The sequence below is a fragment of the Pristiophorus japonicus genome, chromosome 16 (assembly GCF_044704955.1).
Source record: "Pristiophorus japonicus isolate sPriJap1 chromosome 16, sPriJap1.hap1, whole genome shotgun sequence".
NCBI classification, from domain to species: Eukaryota; Metazoa; Chordata; class Chondrichthyes; family Pristiophoridae; genus Pristiophorus; species Pristiophorus japonicus.
This window is the reverse complement of record NC_091992.1, coordinates 109,326,834-109,350,423: the sequence shown is the minus strand read 5'-3', so window position 1 is coordinate 109,350,423 and position 23,590 is coordinate 109,326,834. Positions and strand designations below refer to the sequence as shown.

General features: G+C 40.4%; 1 protein-coding gene across 1 annotated transcript in view; it reads left to right on the top strand.

Annotated features, from left to right (window-relative positions):
- The window catches only part of kif19 (kinesin family member 19), a 243,767-nt gene that overhangs the window by 121,258 nt on the left and 98,919 nt on the right, over nucleotides 1-23,590 (top strand). Inside the window, exons 3-4 of the mRNA XM_070857681.1 lie at nucleotides 5,038-5,148; nucleotides 14,182-14,269. Coding sequence (XP_070713782.1) covers nucleotides 5,038-5,148; nucleotides 14,182-14,269 — 199 coding nt within the window. The remainder of the gene's footprint in view (nucleotides 1-5,037; nucleotides 5,149-14,181; nucleotides 14,270-23,590) is intronic.

Sequence of the window (23,590 nt, the reverse complement as noted above, 5' to 3'; positions counted from 1 at the left end):
TTGAACTATTATGGGAAGTTCCCACCAAATTTGGCTACAGTATTACATCCACTGAATGAACTATTGAAAAAACAGGTCCATTGGAAGTGGTCAGAAAAATGCGATACAGCATTCAGGGAGTGTAAAAGCAAATTGGTCGAGAACAACATGTTAGTTCACTATGACGTATCTAAGGAGATCAAGCTAGCATGTGATGCCTCTCCGTATGGAGTTGGGGCAGTAATCTCTCATGTATCACATAGTGGGGAGGAGAGACCAATTGCTTTTGCTTCACGCACTCTCAGTGCCAGTGAGAGTAATTATGCGCAAATTGAAAGGGAAGCTTTGGCATTAATTTTTGGGGTCAAGATGTTCCACAAAAACTTGTATGGTCGTAAGTTTACCATCGTTACGGAACATGAGCCCCTGACAGCAATCCTCCATCCAAAGTCTCCAGTTCCAATATTAGCTGCAGCCCGAATGCAGAGATGGGCTTTGATTTTGTCAGCATATACATATGATATTGAATACAGATGATCAGCTGATCACAGTAATGCTGATGCTATGTCTAGATTGCCTTCTCCATCACAAGTTACACACAGTAGGGAAGAAATGTTCTATTTTTCATACATGGTTGAACTGCCAGTCATAGTTGAAGAGATTGATAGAGCAACCAAACGTGACCCAGTTATGTCAAGGTGTATGATTATATTGTAAATGGCTGGCCAAACCAGGTAATAGACAAAGACATTTATCCAATCTTCATTCGTAGGAATGAATTATCAGTCGATCAAGATTGTATCATGTGGAGTGCAAGATTGGTTATACCAAATAAATTCAGGTCCAAATTTTAGGAGACCTCCATGACCAGCACCTGGGAATGTGCTTGACCAAGAGTTTTGCATGCAGTTACTTATGGTGGCCACGTCTTGATAAAGATATAGAGTACATCATCAGTCAGTGTACGACATATCAATTGGTAAGCAAGCAACTACCACCAGTACCATTACAGCCATGGAAATGGCCTCCCAGCGTGCGGAAAAGGCTATATATCAATTTTGCAGAGTTAGAAGGACAACAATTGTTCATTGTGATTGATAGCCATTCGAAGTGGGTCGAGGTGGTTCCAATGTGGGAAATAACAACAAGTAAAACATTAGACATTTTACAAAGTTTATTTTCTTCATTTGGACTCCCAGAAGAAATTGTTTCGGATAAATGACCACAATTTCGTTCAGAAGAATTTTCACAATTCACGATCAAAAATGGTGTGAAACATACCAAGGTTCCACCGGACCATCCTGCTTCGAATGGTGCAGCAGAGCACACTACAAATTGTAAAACGTGCCCTCATCAAACAGATGTTGGATCCAAATCCAAAGAAATAACAGTTGTCATTGGACCACAAATTGGCTAATTTCCTAATTACGTATCGTAATACTCCTCATACAACTACTGGTAGAACACCAGCAGAGCTGTTTCTCAAACGACAGCCATGAATCAGATTCTCATGGTTAAAACCAAACTTGGCACAGTCCGTAGAAGAGACACAATTAAGGCAGAAAGAGAATCATGATAGAGGTAGAGTAAAAGAGAGAAGTGTGAAATTAAACCAGAAGGTGAGAGTGAAGAACCATCACCATAAATGGTTAAAGTGGTTACTAGGAAGAGTGGTGAAGATATGTGGTCCTTACACATATTTGGTCAAGATGTTTGATCATGGACGGGGTAGGTTTGTTCACATTGATCATATTTTAGGAGTTGAAGGTGGGACTGATTCAATTATTTCTGACTCATCAGATAGTTTTGATACACCAGTAGCATTTCCTACATCCAATCTACTGGAAACAAATCCAAGAGAAAGTCAGAATTTAAGTCTGAGTCCAAGTCAGGCAGACAAACCGTCAGAAGTTAGAGAGAATTCAAATGGAAATCAAAGGCATCCCTTGGAGGAAAACTTTCCTCAGGATCAGCCTCAAATGAGTTTAAATTTGACACCATGTTTGGAAGGTTCTGTTTGAGAGTGAAGGTATCCTCTTCGAAACAGAAAATAAGTGGTTAAGCTTGATTTGTAAATATGGCAAAATAAGTCCATATCTTTTGCTTTGTATAACCATGCAAGTAATGTATGACGATTGTTTGTTATAATAACTTCTTCATTAAGGAGGGAGAAGTGTAATGTCTGTAGCTCCACACTGTGGAGTCCTGTGTTACTGCAGCCAGTGCTGTTTATAATAAGAGACTTCTGGAAGCTTCTGCCATCTTAAAAGCTGTGTGTGCCATGTGCTCTCTGGAAATATCACATTTACCTTTGCCTGAAACAGGCCTTGGGCCCTTTGCATATGCAAAGAAGGGGCCTGCTTGCAGCCTCCTTTTGGAAGATTGGTTTACTCTGAGGCAGCCAGTGTCAGCTATTAGAACTAATGTCCCGCCCCCCCCCCTCCCCCACTGTTAATTGTGCACAAACATGGGGAAGCAAAGGTTTAAGATGAGCTGATATTTTCTGAGAATTGCAGTTACAGATGTTTCTATTTTGTGTTTGTCCCTAAAGATGTTGTATAAAACAAATAAGTTGCTAAAGTGCAGATTTTCTTTTTTCGTAAGGGGAATTTCTGGGACATGCCCAGCTATCATCTTTATTTATTTTCTTCACAACTAGCTGCAGCTGCTTTTTTGAGATAAAGATACATCAACAGACTTTTTTGAGCATTCCTGCCACTGCCTTTGTGGAATTGAGGGGGTTTGGAAACACAGAGTGCGGTAGAAATGGTGATGTGTTTTACTTAAATTAAACAAATGCCACTGAGGTTAAATTTGTTGGGATTCTGTTGCAGTGTAGCACAGTGAGGTGTGATGCGGATGTGTGGTGGGTTTTTCTCTTCGTCACAGTGCCCTGTAATTTCTGTAATTTTGCTGTTTTTAGTTTGTGTGCACATGGCTGAGGTCCCTTACTTTCTGTGCAGTACCTGGAAAGAAAGCCCATACTTGCTATATAAGAGTGGTCAACATCCACAGGGGAATATGAGGAGTGACATTAATAATCAATAAGAGATTGCAAAGCCCAAGAGGGAGGCAGTCAGTCAGAGATACTTGAAAGCACAACATTCAGCTCCCAGGGAGTGTTCCTGCAAACCACGATTTTTGCATTTTTTAACAATGATTTCAGCGTGTAATACTTTTAATTTCCTGTGAAAGGAAATAAACCTTTTTGACAGGGTCAAAAGAACAATGTGGATTACTGCTGTCATTGAAAGCAGATGAACACTTAAATGTTTAACATTCCTCTATACATTATTTTAACAGAGGCGGTTAACCCATTATTTTAACTTTATTCCATAAAATTCTTTTGCATTATCTGTAAGTAACTTATTCCACAACCTTTGCGAGACAAAGTTGCTGCTCCCCATGAGCTTGTAGGGACTGACTGTCTCTATTTTAGAGAGCTGTTGGGTTCAGATCTGGAACATAATTCTGGGATACAGAATTCCCATCAGACCAATCTTTTCCCCTGAGGTTCCATTATAGATTGGGTTATGGGGAAGTTACTGGAATTTATTAACAAAGACAGAATGAGCAGCAATGCTCCCTTTAAGCTGCGTGGCCGCGCAGTGCTCCAGGGATCCCTTGCAGCCGGTGCGCCAGTTTTTTAATTGAAAAAAATGCGCATGCGCAGACTTTTGAATGGGCAGTGCAGCCTGTTAAAGGGGTCTGTACTGGGGCCTCAGCTTTTCACTATATATATCATGACTTGGATGAACCTCAGGAAAGTCATATTGGCCTTGGAGGGGTTACAGCGCAGATTCAGCAGAATGATATCAATGCTTGAAGTGCTAAATTGTGAGGACAGGTTGCATAAACATTTTTGTATTCTCTCGCCTATAGAAGATTAAGGGGTGATTGAATTGAGGTGTTTATAATGATAAAGGGATTCTGTAGGGTCGATAGAGAAAAATGATATCCACTGGTGGGGGAATCCAGAACAACAGGGTATAATTCTAAAATTAATGCTAGACCATTTAGGAGTGAAATCAGGAAGCACTTTTTCCATAAAAACGGTAGTGGAAATTTGCAACTCATTCCCCAAAAGGCTGTAGATGCTGGGTTAATTGAAATTTTCAAGATGAAGATTGACAGATTTTTGTTAGGTAAGTGCATTAAGAGATATGGATCAAAGGCAGATAAATGGAATTGAGGTACAGATCAGCCATGATCTAACTGACTGGTGGAACAGGCTCGAGCGACTGAATGGCCTACTCCCGTTCCTATGTTTCTAGTTAAATCGCTGACTAGATGGATTTGTCAATGACAAGTCTGTAATAATATGTAAGTGTATGTTTTATTTGATAGTGTGCAAATTCTGCCACTGTTGTTCAGAAGTTGTAAGTTTGCGCTGATTTAAAGGTAGGGAGGAGAAACGGAGATGGGTTTATTGGTGAGTAGTGATATGACAACAGTGCAGCACTATACATTCATGGACAAAATAAAAGCATCAATATGAATAGGGGGTGGCATGTAGAGCTCGACTACACTACAAAAGGTGTAACAAATATCTCATTGAGTGTTGCAAAGCTAAAGTTGGCTCTACTGATAAAGTAATGGCTGAGGACTTGAGTGAACATTACAAGATTTGTAATGTAAGCAAATGCAAAACACAATCTAATGTGATTGATACATTGTAACTTTCTTTTTTGACCATTGAGATATGAAGCTATTCACTTGTCTATGCAGTACACAATGGTTAGTCTGTACTCTGCTAATGGAAATCCTTAATTGTAGAATACAGTTTTAACACACTGATTCTTTACTGATCAAGTCTAGAATCTTTGGATCCAAGTGATAAAGTGGAGCATTTCTCTCAACACAGTGGTGCTCCCATTGAGAGGATTTTTCCGTGATGATATGGCAATATCCTCCAATTATCTGGCCAGAGATTCACACTCTAACATGTCTTTTATGATATGATTAATGCCGTTGTTTGAAACTTCTGTTATTGGAGAATCGCAATAGAAATTTCCTGTCGTTTACTTATAATATTATGTATTACTGCCCCTTTTATAGATGGTGGTGCTAATGGATCCAATGGAGGACCCCGATGACATTCTGCGAGCCAATCGCTCTCGAGAGAAATCATACATGTTTGACGTGACCTTCAATTACACTGCAACGCAGGTGAGATGGTTATTATTGTACAAACCTTGGTTAGGCCCCAGTTAGAATGCTGTGTCCAGTTTGGTCTCCTCACATGGTGGGTGATATTGAAGCTCTGGAAAGGGTAACCACCATGCCCAAGGAATAACTGAGAGCATAGAAAAAAAATTATACCATAATAATGGCTTTGAAAGTAAGAGAGTGTGGTACAGCATACAAAACCATAGCAATGTGAAGTCGATGCCACAGTTGGAGGTACTAGATTACATTACACCAAGTTCAAGCATGAACAATTAATAAATACAGGCCAAACAAGGACAAACAATCAAATTAGCCATTTCAGTGGTACAAACCTAGAGATGGTCCAAAATACTTAGACAGTCCTAAAGGAGGATTCTGACACTAAAATATCCCTGAACAATTACAGTTCTTAAATTTACATTAGAATATTTGAGCTTGATGAACATGTAGCTTTAGATTGATCACCGTATTGAGTAAGATTTGAACATGTGACCCTCTGATAAGGAGTCTAGTATTAATCAGTTTTCACAGACTCCCTTAAGGGACTCTGCTTAGCAATTTCTGGGAGCAAAGTTGAGATCAGAATTAATTTGTCTGATTTGCTTCAACTCCATCTGAACTGAGCACCACTTTAACACATTTCTGGCTACCAAGACCCCATTACAGACCCTTACTTCCCCCTATTAAGATTGCAAAGTTAAATTCCTGTTGTGAAATTGATTAAAATTGTGTAGGTGCATCTCTGCAAATAGGAAGTGTCCAAATTGGACCAAACCTTGAACAAATCTGAACTAAAGCAAATATGAATTCCTACTTTACATTGAATGTTTATCCCTCCTGTATGCCACCTATTCCCCTTACACCAGATGATGCATGTACAATTTAGCTCCGCACACAAACTGAGCAGAACCCATGGCCTTTAGCTTGAACCAGCATCATATTCCCTCCTTGACACTGCCTCTTCCAACAGTAGTCCAAATACCATTTTGTGTCTCCTTGATTGTGATAAGAGAAAGTCCTCCAGCTCATGCATAAAAATGCATTGGAATTACCTCAACTCAATCCATGAAAACTGCTCTGCAATGGTCAGGGTGCTAGGTCATTTTCAATCTGAAATCGTTGTATAATTAAATCAAGAACGTAGTAATATTGTTCTACACATCATCTCTTCCACTTATCAGTGGTTGCTTTTTTCACATAGATACATACTGTGTAACTTTGACTTATGATTTTTTTCTCGTGCATATTTTGATAATCGCTTCAGCAGTAAAGTCTGTTCTCCATAAATTCTTACCTTTCTCATCCACATGTATGACAGGACACTGTGTGTCAGAAAATACAATTATAGTTGACCAACCCTTGAAATAAGTGCAAGGTACCTTTCTTGGGAATGTTGAAGGATGAGGCAGGAAGTTGGATTCTCAGTATTTCTTATCGATAATATCTCACTGAGAATAAAGTTTGACACCATTTCATTAGTATAAACGCTGAAGGTTTGGAGAGTAATTTCAGTCGTGTCTGACTGGGTAATGCTTTTGTGGTTGTAGCTTCCATTTTAGTATATTCAGGGTTTCTACTCTTTCTCCCTCCAGATCCAATATAGATTGGTTGCTGGAAACTTTTAGCTGTGAATTTTATGGTTAATGATGTTCAGAAGGAATTAGCAGTTGCCAGTAAAAATTAGTTGAATTTTATAAAAGGAAAAATCAACACCAACTTGTACTTATATCGCACTTTTAACGTAGTAAAATATCCCTAGGCGCTTCACAGGAGCATTATAATAGAAAATCTGACACCGAGCCACATGAGATATTTGGGCAGCTGGTAAGTTTTAAGAAGCATCTTAAAGGAGGATGGAGAGGTGGAGAGGCGAAGAGGTTTAAGGAGGGAGTTCCAGAGCTTCGGGCCGAGGCAGCTGAAGGCACAGCTGCCAATGGCAAGGGAAAGAGTTTTTAACAATTCCAGGGCTCTGATTTAAAAATGACGAACAAGGCAGAATTCCCTAAAATAAATGTTGTATCATGGGTGGTGCAGAACCCACTGCTGCCTGGCAGTTGCTGGAGGCTATGTTTTGTCAGTATTCAGGTGATTAAGCCATTCTATGACTGGATATTTCACCTAGGTATAGGAAAAGCAGACTTGGCTGTTTCATACTGCCATAAGCAGATCTTCCATGGAGAGCAGAATTGACAGCGCTAGTAAATCAGCAACTGAGGGTTCCCTCCTCATCCTGCTGAGATGCTAAATGATTCATGTGAGGAACGAAATGATTAAGAGGAACATTTGAGATAAATAAGCAAATAAGAGGTTGTTTAAAGATACAGTCATCTTAGTTAGTTAGAGATCCAATATTATTCTGTATCACATGGAATGATATCCTACACTGTACTATAATATTAAATGCTCAGTACTGTATATTATTGGCTACTTAGTTGACTATCGGATTGATTTCTGGGATGAGAGGAACTAGATTGATTCATAAGAACATAAGAAATAGAAGCAGGAGTAAGCCATTTGGCCCCTTGAGCCATTCAAATAAGATCATGGCTGATCTTGTCCGAATCTCCACTTCCCCACTGCTTCCCATAACCCCTGACTCCCTTATTGTTCAAAAATCTGTCTATTTCCACCTTAAATACATTCAATGACCCAGCCTCCACAGCTCTCTGGGGCAGAGAATTCCAAAGATTCACAACTCTGAGAGAAGAAATTCCTCCTCATTTCCGTTTTAAATGGGCGACCTCTTATTCTGAAACTTTGCCCCCTAGTTCTAGATTCCCCCAAGAGGGGAAACATCCTCTCTGCATCTAGCCAGAATCTTATACATTTCAATAAGATCACCTCTCAGTCTTCTAAACTCAAATGGGAATAGGCCCAACTTGCTCAACCTTTCTTCATATGACAATCCCTTCATCTCAGGAATCAACCTAATGAACCTTCTCTGAACTGCCTCCAATGCAAGTATATTCCTCCTTAAATAAGGAGACCAAACTGTATGAAGTACTCCAGGTGTGGTCTTACCAACGCCTTGTACAGTTGTAGCAGGAATTCCCTACTTTTATACTCAATCCCCCTTGCAATAAAGGCCAACATTCCATTTGCCTTCCTAATTACTTGCTGTACCTGCATGCTAACTTTTTGTGTTTCATGTACAAGAACCTCCTGATCCCTCTGTACCACAACATTTTGTATTCTCTCCCCATTTAAATAATAATTTGCTTTTTTATTTTTCCTACCAAAGTGGATAACCTCACATTTTCCCACATTATACTCCATCTGCAACATTTTTGCCCACTCACTTAGTCTATCTCTATCTCGTTGCAGATTATTTGTGTCCTCCTCACAACTTGCTTTCCCACTTATCTTTGTATCATCAGCAAATTTGGCTACATTACATTACACTCGGTCCCTTCATCCAAGTCATTAATATAGATTGTAAATAGTTGAGGTCTCAGTACTGATTCATTTGGCATCCCACTAGTTACAGTTTGCCAACCTGAAATTGACCCATTTATCCCAACTCTCTGTTTTCTGTTAGTTAGCCAATCCTCTATCCATGCTAATATATTACCCCAAACCCGTATCTTGTGCAGTAATCTTTTATGTGGCCCCTTATCAAATACTTTCTGGAAATCCAAATACACGACATCTACTGGTTCCCCTATATCCACCCTGCTCATTATGTCCTCAAAGAACTCCAGCAAAGTTGTGAAACATGATTTCCCTTTCTTAAAACCATGCTGACTCTGCTTGACTGCATTATCATTTTCTAAATGACCTGTTGCTACTCCTTCCTTCGTGATGGACTCCAGCATTTTCCCAATGACAGATGTTAGGCTAACTGGTCTATAGTTTCCTGCTTTCTGTCTCCCTCCTTTCTTAAATAGGGGCGTTTTATATTTGCCGTTTTCCAGTCCGCTGGGACCTCTCCAGAATCTAGGGAATTTTGGTAGATTACAACCAATGCATCCACTATCTCTGCAGCCACCTCTTTTAAGACCCCAGGATGTAGGCCATCAGGTCCAGGAGACTTATCTACTTTTAGACCCGTTAGTTTGTCTAGTATTTTTTCTCTAGTGATAGTAATTGTTTTAATTCCCCCCCCCCCCACCCCCACTCCCCCAATAACCCCTTGATTATCAATTATTGGGATGCTTTTAGTGTCTTCTACGTGAAGACCGATACAAAATACTTGTTCAAAGTCTCCGCCATTTCCCTGTTTCCCATTATTAATTCCTCAATCCCATCCTCTAAGGGACCAATGTTTACTTTAGCTACTCTCTTCCTTTTTATATACCTGTAGAAGCTCTTCTTGTCTGTTTTTATATTTCTTGCTAGTTTACTCTCATAAGCTATCATCTCTCTCTATCATTTTTTTGGTTTTTTTAGATTCCTGGGATAAGTGGGTTGTTCTATGAGGAGAGATTAAGTAGATTGGACCTATACTCTCTGGAGTTTAGAAGAATGAGAGGTGATCTCATTGAAACGTATAAGATTCTGAAGGGGATTGACAGGGTAAATGCTGAGAGGTGGTTTCCCCTGGCTGGAGATTCTAGAACTAGGGGGCACAGTATCAGGATAAGGGGTAGGCCATTTAAGACTGAGATGAGGAGGAATTTCTTCACTCAGAGGAATGTGAATCTTTGGAATTCTCAACCCCAAAGGGTTATGGATGCTGAGTCTTTAAGTATATTCAAGGCTGAGATCGATTTTTGGACTCTAGCTGCAATTTCCACGCTGAAATTTCAGGCCTCCCTCTCTCGCGGTGCTGGTTTGGCATTTTTTTCTGGAGGCAACTGCTGACAAACGCCTTCTGCGCAGCATCTTGTTGTTCAGAATCTCCATTTTTTTCAATCCTTGACACCTCAGTCAGCCACCTGCCCTTCCCTTCCCTTTCCTTGTCTGGCCCACTTACCTCCATGAACAGCGCGGGTTGCCACCACCGCCGGGAATGATGCCAGACCAGGGATGTTTCCAGACTAAAGAGTCCCGGACTGGAGAGGTATAACCTGTATATTGAAAAGTATGTGTGATGAAAATGGAGTGCCCACATTCACAAAACGTTTAAAAAAAATGCATCCCAGAAGGACAGTGATTTCAAGAAAGACCAAAAGGTGGAACAAAGTAAAGGAAGCTATAACGACACATTAGCGAGAAATGTCCAATGGAAGATGCATGGTAGCAGCATGTAGTTGCTGTGAAAAATATGTCTGGTTTTGGTTTGGTCGCTGTTGCTTTAAATCAGGCACAGCATGAGAGTTTAGGAAAACATCTGCACAGCAGATATAGTTACATGTGTTCTGAAGTTTGACATTATTGTCTCTCTGTTATCGGGCTCCAGATAGAATCTAATACACAATTTTTAAATATATACAGACCATGATAGGGCTAATGAGGCTGGCAGTTGGGAATTTCCATCAAACCTTCACAACAGATACAAAAGGAATAAAACGAAACTGTCCTCCTGAGTGGAGTTAAATTGATCAAAGCAGAATCTTTGTAGAAAGGCAGGCCGATCTTTGTTGTCTTCCATAACTCATAAGGAGAAAAGAATAAGGGGAGCTGTCTGTATATGTTATTTATAGAAAACCAATTAGCATATAGATTTGCAGCCGTTTATTGTTTTCCTTTAAAGGAGACAGATGACATTTCTATATATATATTTTTATCTTGCATATTCACATGTTCATTGTTTATGTAATAAAGTTGCTTATTAGTTTAAAACTAATGTGATATTTTATTGTTTGTTGAGGACTGGAGATAGATTCTGTAGAGATGTAAAAATAAATCAAATAGCTTAAACATTTGAGAGCAGGATTTTCTGTTCATTGCCCTGGGTGCATCACCGAATGTTTTACCTAGATGAAACACTCTGAATGACTTAGGGAGGTGGGTCTCACCTCTGACTCCGATCTGAGATACAAGTGTCAAGAAGAGTAGGACAGATCCAAAAATGTAACCGTTATGTTGGCTTGTCTTTTATTTGAAACAAACATTTTGGAAAAAGAATTTTTTGTGAAAACAGTATCATTTTTGGTTGTAAAAACCTTGAAATAGAATTTTTGTAAAGAGGTGACGATATAATCACCTAACGCAACATATCATTCCAGCCCAAGTGAGGCAATATCAGTATTGTACAATTTTAGGCTGTGATATTGTACTTTAAAAAGAACACTCTGTACAATGATTACTCTACATTCAACAAAACAAATGTGACACTTTAAAGATGAAGGCCTAGACTTTCTGTGCTCCCCCATTAATTGAGGCATGTCTCTGGCGAAAGGGGACTACTGCCTGCCCCAAAGATACCTTGCTGACCCAAACCATTTTTCCAACAGCAGGGCCATTTGCATACAGGAGGCTCTCTGGTCTCGGCTCGGAAGTTGAACCATTTTGGGGGCGGAGAAAAATTGCTGCGACAGCCCTCAGCTTTCTGCAACCAGTGAATTACGTGATTAATGAGCTGCCTTTTAAAGAATTGTATTGCACTTATGGGGAATCATAGAAATTACTGTTGGTGATATTAGCTGGAGGATGCTTCAAAATAAGTGACTTTTAGAAATAGCAAAGGAATATCATGCAAACCGTTAACCATCTGTTTGCTAGTGTCGCAAACAGTAATTTTAGCTTGCAGTAAATGTTTTTTCGTTTGGCTGATTAACCCCTCAATATATGTTAATACCATCAGTGTTCTCTACTTAAAGAGAAATATATATTTTTTTATATAATAGTTAGGGAAGGAAGTCTAAAAACATTCATCATCATTTTAGCAAGTGAGTGTTTTTTTGACATTTTGTTACTGGTAGTTGGTACTACCTGTACTGGTCAAGTCCTTGGTGAGTATGTTTGTACTCAGCAGGTACATTGCACATGTAACGCTGTGTTATTGAATGTCTACTGGCTGGAGAAAGGTGCCCCAGTACAGACCCCTTTAACAGGCTGCACTGCACCTATTTTCTATGTTTATCAATAAATGCTGGAAGATTAGGCTCCCCAAGGTTGACATCTATCGTTTCTTTAAAGCTGTTTTGCTCTATATTTATTTATTTCAGTTATGTTTAAAGGTGAATAAATTAAAAGTGACAATTTGTCTGGTAGATGATGTTGCCCAACCTTTGCTCATGTATATCACTGACTTCTACTTCAAGCTACTAGTCCTTTCACTGCATGCACACCTTTTGAAACTAGCTTTTGGATGGGAATTTTCAGAGACTGCGCATATCATCCCTGCAAAAAAAATACACATTTTTTGTTCATTGCTTAGGTCCGGAAACAATGAGGGGAATTCTCTGTTGTGTCTAATGCATGCTGTTTGCCTCCTCCGAGGAAGCTTCATGCTGCCACAGAATGGAAACTGCTCAACCACTGCATTTTCCCAACACATTTAGCCTGCAAACAAACCATCACGAAAACATACTGCAGTGTAAAATGTATGCTTCTGAGCTCTTTAAAAAGTGTTGAGCCATTGTGCAGAATAGCACAATATTTAAATTTTGACAATGTTCCTGACGGTGTAAGACCGCTGAACACAAAAGAGGTAATTCTATGTTGAGCCGCTGTTCATGTATATTGTTTGCTGCCAACAAACATTTGTAACAGTTCAACTGAATAGTAAAGCTGTAAGCTGCACATTTCAACTGAACTCTGATCCTTAAATCATAACTCCTTTGGGTTCCCTAGGAAATTGAAGCCATCCAGTTAGTTGTGTGCTTCAGCAGAGTGCGAATAAATGGTTTGTGCAAGCTCAATCAGTAAGCAAATATTTTTAGCTCCAATCATATATCATAGTTATAGAACCCAGGGATGTGCTATTCACTGGTTCTTCTCCCAGTCCATATTACAGGAAATGCTACTTATTTGAAGATTTTTTTAACCCTTTGAGCACTGATTTGTATTTGTCAAGCTTTGTTTGAATTACCAGCCAAAAAACTACCTGGAAAATTTCTATCTCAAAAATTGTATTCCAAAATGCGAGCCATGAAAAGTGAAGAATACTTGAACACTTCTGCATTCAATCATCTGAAGTTTTTTCTTAAATTGACGATACATTTTTTCTGTTTTGGTTCAACACCGCTTTAATGAAAACAGCAAACTTCATTCTAAATAATGGGCCAGAATTTGCTGCGGGTAATAATGGCGAACAAACAGCGCTCACTGCTATTATCCGTTTGAAACTGACTGCAACTTCAGGATGTAGCTCAAGTGCATCGAAACACAGGAATCCTGACGTTGCGGTCAGTCATTCACTGCTCTGACACCGGCTGTTAAACAAATGTTCTGGCCCTGGAAAACTCATTTTTATATTTGTGGAGTGTCAAATTTCTCTGTTATGATAAAAACTTTAAAAAAAATTAAAATCTTAAAAAGAATTATGTTTGTTCATGATATTTATTCCCATGTGATGAGCCCCAATCTTTGTTTTGCTCTCTGTAACATTTTTAAAAAGTCAGAATAATGGCAACTTCTTCCTGGTCTGTGAAAATTCTGCATTGTGATTGGCTGCTTAGAGAGCTTGTTATGATGTCACAGCAGCTCGCACTTGGGATTCCCCATTATACTGCACTGAAATCACTTGTGTTTCAAGAAAGGCAAACATCTCACCACAGAGATCGCGAGATCTTTGTGGGCAGCTCTCTTCGGGGCCTGTTGCTTCGCCACTGACCGCAAATTCTCGGCCATTATCCTATAGACTCCAACACACAAAAAACAACAAATATCTGTTGTGTTTAAAAGTGTTGAATAGAACTTGCAAGTCATTAAAAAAAATTCTATCATTCCATAAGCATAAAGGCTATCTGGCAAATAGCTAGCAAGTATAAAGTATTGCATGTTAAATATGTACTCGTATAGATGACTTGTACTTATCAACTGTACACCTACCTCTGGCTCTTAATAAGTAGAAAAACATTTCAGTGGTTTTTTTGAGGGAATGTGATGAAGTATATAAAAAGTATTTCATTTGTTGCTGATGATCAAAGACAGAAAGGTGAAATTGTTCACTTTTTAATTAACTCACATTTTTGTCTTTTCTAGGATGATGTGTACCGTGCTACCACCAAGGGTCTGATTGAGGGCATTATTTCAGGGTACAATGCCACGGTTTTTGCCTATGGACCAACAGGTAAGCAGGTTCTTTTCAGAAGCGTTATTTACTGACCGCACTGTTTAAATCATTAGTGTTCGTAGTAACAAATCAAATAATGGAACTGGTTACTCCTGATTTGAAATAGAATTTGATAATTCTTCATGAAAAATTATATTAATTCAGCACACGTGTAAAGATGCAGTTCCTTTTATTCTTATCTTGCATGCACCAGTCGTTCAATGACATTTTTGTCCAATGGCAACGTACTTATCTTCAGAAGCAAAGGCTTTCAATTATTCAGGTGATGAAAAAGGAATGCTGTTCTTGACATTTGTCGATATTACTACAAAATTAAACTGTTAACTTGAACATTTTCATCCTAATGTTTACCTCACTTGTAAATTTATATTGCACAAGCACAATGGCCCTGAAATTCTGGTGGGAAGCTTCCGTCGGACGAAGGCCTCCGACCCAAAATTTCTCTACGAATGTACCTGGTGGTCCCGGAGGCTCCTTGGATTCCGGTCGGAGGCCGCCTTTCCACGTGTTTCGCAGCGTGCGCGTCTTCTAGATACGGACGGAGAAGCTGGACTTATGTGGGCCTGGGCCACAATCACGGTTCAGTATTCTCATTGGTCGTAATGGGAACTCCGATTTTAGGAGTTCCCATTACTATCAATGAGAATAACTCGCTAAAACGCCCACACACAACATAATAAATTAAAAAAACACCACACATATTTAAAATTATTTGACATTAAAGTTAATTAAATGTTTTAGAAAAAATATATATTTTTGGGATTTTCTTTAATGTGTTTTAATAGGGTTTAAAATAAACTTACCTTAGTGGGCAGGGTTTTTAACTATAAAAATATGTATTTACATTTTATTTTTATATGTTTTCAAACTGTTACACTGATGAAAGTAAGATATGCGCCTGCTTTTACCAGGGGTAAGAGTTTGAAGGGCATTTGCTGGGCAAGAGATGGGCAAATAGCCCAATCTTACCCGCACGAATGTCCTTGCTGTGGGGATGCGGAAGATCTGTCAAGAGATATCTTGACAGATCGGAAAAGCCACTTTTCGACACATGCACATTGTGCACCAAAAAACGGCTTTTGCGAGGCCTCGCCAGGTCCATACATATTCCATACGGACCCGGCGAGGCTGGAATTTCAGGACCATAAAATGCCTAAAAGGTGACACTAGTCTAAAGGAAATCCTCTTGCACTATTTTTTGGGTCAGTTGGGTATCTGGCGTTCAGAAACCAGTCAACATGTTAAGCCTCAGCAAGCCAAGCTACTGGGAAATCTGCATCAGTGCAGATTCTGTTATTCTGGCATGGAATGCACACCCTACTTCCCCAAGTCCAGGGAGCTTCGGTCCAGACTGACAAAGGAAGGGCTAGGGATCCCCAAGTGTGCATAGGGGAACTGTTGGAGTTTATTTGAGGAAAGATATAATTGCACTGGAGGCAGTTCAGAGAAGGTTCACGAGGTTGATTCCTGAGATGAAGGGGTTGTCATATGAAAAAAGATTGAGCAGATTGGGCCTATACTCATTGGAGTTTAGAAGAATGAGAGGTGATCTTATTGAAACGTTTCAGATTCTGAGGGGTCTTGACAGGGTAGATGCAGAGAGGATGTTTTCCCCTCATGAGGGATTCTAGAACTAGGGGGCATAGTTTCAGAATAAGGGGTCACCATTTAAGACAGAAATGAGGAGAAATTTCTTCCCTCAGGGGGTCGTGAATCTTTGGAATTCTCTACCCCAGAGAGCTGTGGGGGCTGGGTCTTTGAATATATTTAAGGCGGAGATAGACAGATTTTTGAATGATAAGGGAGTCAAGGGTTATGGGGAGTGGGTAGGGAAATGGAGTTGAGGCCAGGATCAGATCAGCCATGATCTTATTGAATGGCGGAGCAGGCTCGAGAAGCCAGTGGCCTACTCCTGCTCCTATTTCTTATGTTCTTAACCAACTGAACCCCATTGGTCCACTTCCTGTTGCTTGTCTAGCAGAGCGTTGATTTGCAGGGCTTTTTGGAGCCAAATTCGAAGAATCTCCGCCGCCAATGATAGATCTATTCCTCCAGATTTCATTAGTGAGCCAGGTTGGCGAGTCAATGGTCAACAGTAACCTGGGGCGCAGTGGGCCTACCTGACTCAGGTAGCTGGTAACTGCGCCTGCCACATTGGGTTGACTTGTGTTGCTAACTCCCATTGCCAGGCATGTCACCTTAGCGCCAACTCGATCCAAATGAGTGCACGCTCTCCTCATCGCCCCCCCCACCCCCACAATCCCCCGCAAATGAAAATAGTCACTAGTTGGCCATGAGATAACTTACAAGTTTGTGCCATTGCTAGGCAGACAGCAGGTATCAGGAGCTCCTCGGGTCTGTGTGGTGAATAGTGCAGCTCGCCCAGACTGGGGAGCACTTTTCACATTTGTCAGTTGTTAGACCTCATTGTCATTCCTGTCCAGGCACACACTGAGCACAATCTGAGTCCATTCATCTATTCATCTATTCATCTTCAGAAATATAGCAAACGTTATTTCCCAGCATACAAGTGTTAATGCTGCTCACTGGGGAGGCCGAGAGGTTAGACAGGCCAAGATGTGTACTTCGGCTCTTAGAATGGGATCAGCTATTGAATAGGATCTTTGCATTGCTTTTGGCTTATGCTGTATCTGTCCAAGGAATACTAGTCACATTATATTTGTGTACAAACATTAGTAGTGCACACTAGAGCTACAAGGGAGACTTTTTGGTTCTGAAAAAGTGTGTATATTATTGCAGCTATTATAAAAATATCTTGATCTTTATAAGTGAATCAACAGCTCAATTGTTGGAATGTAAATAAATATTTATGACTCCCAGTTATTGGTTCTCAGTATGTCATTAGTTTATTACATAAGAACATAAGAAATAGGAGCAGGAGTAGGCCATACGGCCCCTCGAGCCTGCTCCGCCATTTAATACGATCATGGCTGATCCGATCATGGACTCAGGTCCACTTCCCTGCTTGCTCTCCATAACCTCTTATCGTTTAAGAAACTGTCTATTTCTGTCTTAAATTTATTCAATGTCCCAGCTTCCACAGTTCTCTGAGGTAGTGAATTCCACAGATCCACAACCCTCTGAGAGAAGACATTTCTCCTCATCTCAGTTTTAAATGGGCGGTCCCTTAGTCTAAGGTTATGCCCTCTAGTTCTAGTCTCCCCTACTCCCCTATCAGTGGAAATATCTTCTCTGCATCCACCTTGTCAAGCCCCCTCATAATCTTATATGTTTCGATAAGATCACCTCTCATTCTTCTGAATTCCAATGAGTAGAGGCCCAACCTACTCAACCTTTCCTCATAAGTCAACCCCCTCATCTCTGGAATTAACCTTGTAAACCTTCTCCTGAACTGCTTCCAAAACAAGTATATCCTTTCGTAAATATGGAAACCAAAACTGCACACAGTATTCCAGGTGTGGCTTCACCAATATCCTGTATAACTGTAGCAAGACGTCCCTGCTTTTATACTCCATCCTCTTTGCAATAAAGGCCAAGATTCCATTGGTCTTCCTGATCACTTGCTGTAACTACATACTAACCTTTTATGTTTCATGCACAAGTACCCCCAAGTCCCGCTGTGCTGCAGTGCTTTGCAATCTTTCTCCATTTAAATAATAACTTGCTCTTTGATTTTTTCTGCCAAAGTGCATGACCTCACACTTTCCAGCATTATACTCTATCTGCCAAATTTTTGCCCACTCACTTAGCCTGCCTATGTCCTTTTTCAGATTTTTTGTGTCCTCCTCACACATTGCTTTTTCTTCCATCTTTGTATCATCGGCAAACTTGGCTACGTTACACTCGGTCCCTTCCTCCAAGTCGTTAATGTAGATTGTAAATAGTTGGGGTCCCAGCACTGATCCCTGCGGCACCCCACTGGTTACTGATTGCCACCCGAGAATGAACCAATTATCACTACTTTCTGTTTTCTGTTTGTTAGCCAATCCTCTAGCCATGCTAATATATTACCCCCAACCCCGTGAACTTTTATCTTGTGCAGTAACCTTTTATGTGGCACCTTGTCAAATGCCTTCTGGAAGTCCTAGTGCACCACATCTACTGGTTCCCCTTCATCCACCCTGTATCCACTCCTGTAAAGCACCTTGGGACGTTTCATTACGTTAAAGGCGCTATATAAATACAAGTTGTTGTTGATAATATATCGTTTGCTAATCATGTCTGGATTTTAGATCATTATTGCATAAAACTGTAATCCGTGTTTTATGACTGTTAACTTTAGTATTAGGCTGTCTCTGTAACCTCCTCCAACCCTACAACCCTCTGAGATCTCTGCGCTACTCCAATTCTGGCCTCCTGCGTATCCCCAGTTTTCATCTCTCCACTATCGATGGCCATGCTTTCAGCTGCCTAGGCCTAAACCTCTCCGCCTCTCTCCTCCTCCTTTAAAACACTCCTTAAAGCCTACCTCGTTCCCTGTCCTAATATCTCCTTATGTGGCACAGAGTCAAATTTTGCTATTTAATGCACCTGTAAAGCACCCTGGGACATTTTACTACATAAAAGGTGCTATATAAATGCAAGTTGTTGTAATTGTCTCATATGTGTATCATTGATTTAATGTGTACAGGTAAGGTCAAATCTACCCTCAGAATTCTGCATGGCTCAGGATTTTTAACTGTGATCATCTGAATAAATGAAAATATTGCATATTTCCCATAAATTACTCTTTTCTGACAGTCAAAGAATTCAATGGTGTTGAATAAGTATTCGGGCTTTTCTGGGTTTTATTCATGGCTTTAAACTCATTCGCACCTCATGCTGATTACATGCAAAATGGAACCATTTCACCACAGGACCTAACAATTGATTTTATTTTTTAACCTCTTGGCGCCATTCCAATACCATAGTTTGGTAACTAAAGAAAATGGCTGAACATTTGTTATTAGGTAACACTGTCACTGTTTGAAAATACCGCATAGACTAATCTTGCTTTCCAAATGCGTCATTTCGAATGAATATTTTCAACTGTAATAGCTTTTTTGTGTCACAGTCAACAGTGATGATTGGTTTATTCTTATTGAGGAAAGACGAGCAGAATTCAGATTTGAATTGCTCTTTTAAGAGGTAACTCGTTGGAGGTTATTTCTTTTGATGTTGATTATTTTTTAACTTATATTTATTCAGCTTTACCACATAACGAGCAGTACATTCAGCCATCTCCAATCTCATTAGTTTACTCTAGTTGTGTCACAAAGAACTGAACAGTTGACAAAACAGTTATCAGCTAACAGCTCTGAAACAAGAAAACAATGTTATTCGAAACTCCTATTCCTCCAGGGAGCATGGATGTGTAGATCACTGGTTCATTAATCAAAGGAGTTGTAGGGTCCGCAGAAACAATTTCCTCTGTTGGGGGACATAACTTTAAAAAGGGTTCTGGGGTGATGTCAGGAAACACTTCTTCACACAAAGAAATGTTTCAAGGACAACCTCAAAGCCTCCTTGATAAAATGCAACATCCGCACCGACACCTGGGAGTCCCGGGCCAAAGACTGCCCTAATTGGAGGAAGAGCATCCGGGAGGGCGCTGAGCACCTCGAGTCTCGTCGCCAAGAGCGTGCAGAAAGCAAGCGCAGGCAACGGAAGGAGCCTGTGGCAAACCAGACTCCCCACCCACCCTTTCCCTCAACGACTGTCTGTCCCACCTGTGACAGAAAATGTAATTCCCGTATTGGACTGTTCAGTCACCTAAGAACTCACTTTTAGAGTGGAAGCAAGTCTTCCTCGATTTTGAAGGACTGCCTATGATGATGAGTGGAAATCTGGAACTCTCTCCCCCCAAAAAGCTGTTGAGTCTAGATCAATAGAAAATTGCAAAACTGAGCTTGATAGATTTTTGTTAAGCAAGGGTATTAAGGGTTAAGAATGAACCAAGGCGGGTAGATGCAGTTTTGATGCAGATCAGTCATGATCTAATTGAATGGTGGAACAGGCTCGAAGGACTGAATGGCCTACTCCTGTTCCTATTTCAGACCCTGTATTGGAACCAGAACTTGAAAAAAGTTGAGCAATTTCCCATGGAAGACCCCAAAAAGTGCAACTGAATGAGCTTGGGGTGTTTGTGCAAATGTGTTTCTCGAAACTAAACAACCTGCAGTTGTTCCAATTCATGGGAAGCAGCTTGTTCAAGTGAATCACCACAACAGCATGAACTCTGTTCAGAATTGGCAGCCGTTAGGATCATCCTGCTGAACAGTGTTCAGTGTGAGACACAACAGGAATACTGCACATGGATTGCAATTTGAACAACATGTTGTTTTTGTTTAGAGTCCTGAAGATTTGGGGGGGAGGGTGACTGTAGCATGTGTAACCTAATTCAGTGGTTCTCAAACCCTTTTTGGTTGTAGGAAACCTTTTCAAATGGATTAGTAATCATGGACCCCATCTAAATTATGATACTGTACAATACTCATAATGTGAAAGTGCTGCATGAAAAGAGTGTTTTAATGATGCTTTTAAGCAAACAGGTAATTACTTACAGATATCAGTGAGATGGGTCACATTTACAATTCAAGTAATTGTAGTGCATAAATAAAAATATTACTTGCTCTAACTGTCCCGCAAAGGTCATGCCACCTCATCCTGCCTGCGGAAAGGTCCTCCTGATGGAGTCCACCGAGGAAACCTGCTCCACAATGCGTCACCAAGCTTCAGCCATTGCAGATGGGTGCAGTTTACCAGCACCCTTCTTCCCAATCTGTCCCCATCCTCCCTCTACTGCACCGACTAGGGCTTCATTTGCATCCTGGCTAAACTTTCTAGCCCTCTTCCTTCCCGAATCAAGCTCCATTTTTGATCCTGCAGCACCTGTGTTTAAGTATGGAGAACTCTCCTGCAACTTTCAATTCCCTGCAAAAATGGTTGCTCCAGACCAGGAAGTGTACTGCGCATGCGCATCACATGAAAAGTGGGCGAATTTTTTATTTTGTTTTTCCTGCATGCACAGAGCGGCCATTTTTTTTATCGCAAAAATCTTTTTTTAAAAGCGATGCTTTTTTAACGCTTCACCAAAAGTTACAAACCAGTTGGGGAAATTTAAGCGGGTTTTTTTGTGTTATTTTGGTGAATTTTGGCGATATTTTGACAAATAACACCAAAAAATTGTGATATTCTTCATTGTGGAAACTCTAGCCCTTAGTGTGCATAAAGGATTTAATTAAGATTGTTGAAGTGGTAATAATGATAAACCAGAAACCTATTACATTAAGATCTTCTCATAGAGCTGTAGCAGGATGTTGCAAATGATTAGGTCCACACAAATAAGCGGATCTGAACTTGGACTGGAATTTGGCAATTTTACAATGGTTTAATTGAATGCTGCATTAACAAGAGTGTTGGTGGTCTTTGGCAGTAGTTTGTCCTCCACAGATCTGTCTGCAAAGGGAGATAGCTAGGTTAAGTGAGTGGGAAAAATTTGGCAGATGGAGTATAAGTGGGAAAATGTGAGGCTATCCACTTTGGTAAGAAGAATAGAAAATCAAAATATTATTTAAATGGAGAGAAACTACAGAATGCTGTGATACAGAGAGATCTGGGTGTCCTCGTACATGAAACACAAAGTCAGTATGCAGGTACAGCAATAATCAGGAAGGCAAATGGAATGTTGGCCTTTACTGCAAGGGGGATGGAGTATAAAAGTAGGGAAGTCTTGCTGTAACTGTACAAGGCTTTGGTGAGACCACACCTAGAGCATTGTGTACAGTTTTGGTCTCCTTATTTAAAGAGTGATATACTTGCATTGGAGGCAGTTCAGAGAAGGTTCACTAGGTTGTTTCCTGGGATGAAGTGGTTGTCTTATGAGGAAAGGTTGAGCATGTTGGGCCTGTACTCATTGGCGTTCAGAAGAATGAGAGGTGATCTTATTGAAACATATAAGATTCTGAGGGGACTTGACAGGGTAGATGCAGAGAGGATGTCCCTTCATGGAAGAATCTACAACTAGGAGGCATAGTTTCAGAATAAGGGGTCGCCCATTTAAGATGGAGATGAGAAGGAATTTCTTCTCTCTGAGAGTCGTGAATCTTTGGATTTCTCTACCTCAGAGAGCTGTGGAGGCTGAGTCATTGAATATATTCAAGGCTGAGATCGACAGATTCTTGTACTATAGGGGAGTCAAGGGTTATGTGGAACAGGCAGGAAAGTGGAATTGAGGCCAAAATCAGATCAGCCATGATCTTATTAAATGGCGGAGCAGGCTCGAGGGGCCGTGTGGCCTACTCCTGCTGCTCTTTCTTATGTTCTTATATCTGACTTCCACCATCCTCCTACTTTTAAATTGAATTGTTTGGACATTATTTAATTAGAAAGAGGACTTGTTTTTTGGACATGCAGAACTGAGAGAAGAGCACGCGACTCTCAGTAACAACAACTTGTGATTATATGGACACATCACAAGAGAATTGGACACCAAGCAGGAAATTAGGAGGAGTTGGCAGAGGTGACTGAAAGTGTACTCTTAGTGAGCGATTTTGAAGGTGTGCAGAGATATAGCATGGTGGAAGAGCTTAAGAAGAGAGTTCAGAGGCACAATGACTAACGTTTCTGCCACTGCAAGAAAGAAAGAGGCACTTCACATCCTCACAATGTCTCAAAGAGCCTCAAAACCAATTAACTACTTTTTTTTATCGGCGCAAACAGCAATCAATTAGTTCAGCAAGGGATCACAAACACCAAATGAAATGGATAGCCATTAATCTGTTTGTTGGAGGTGTTGGTAGAGGGATGAATGTTGACCTTAAGGTTTTTTTTAAACTTGTCTGAACAGGCAGGGCATATCTTGGTTTAACTTCGCATTGAAAAGATGGCAAGTCTTAACGATGCAGCTAACTCAACAGTGTGCGGATAAGATGGGACTGGTAGGAGTGGAACCTTGGAAAAAGGTTCTGCCACTGAGATGAAACGGAAGGCAGGCATGGCGGAGAATAGAGTGGTTGACTATATTGAAGACCGCAGAGACATTGAGGATAAGGAGGAGGTATAACATGTCACAGTTGCAGTCATACATGATATAATTGGTTTTGACATGAAAGGACATGACATGTACTGTGCAAGGAATGAAAAGCAGACTGAAAGGATTCGAACAGAACTGCTTGAGACATGGGTGTGGAGAAGGTTGGCAATGACACATTTGGTGACCTAAGAGAGAAAGGCAAGGTTAGATATACGGCAACAGTTAGAGAGACAACAACTTGTATTTATATAGCACCTTTAACATAGTGAAATGTCCCAAGGCGCTTCACAGGAGTATTATGAGTTAAAAAATTTTACACCGAG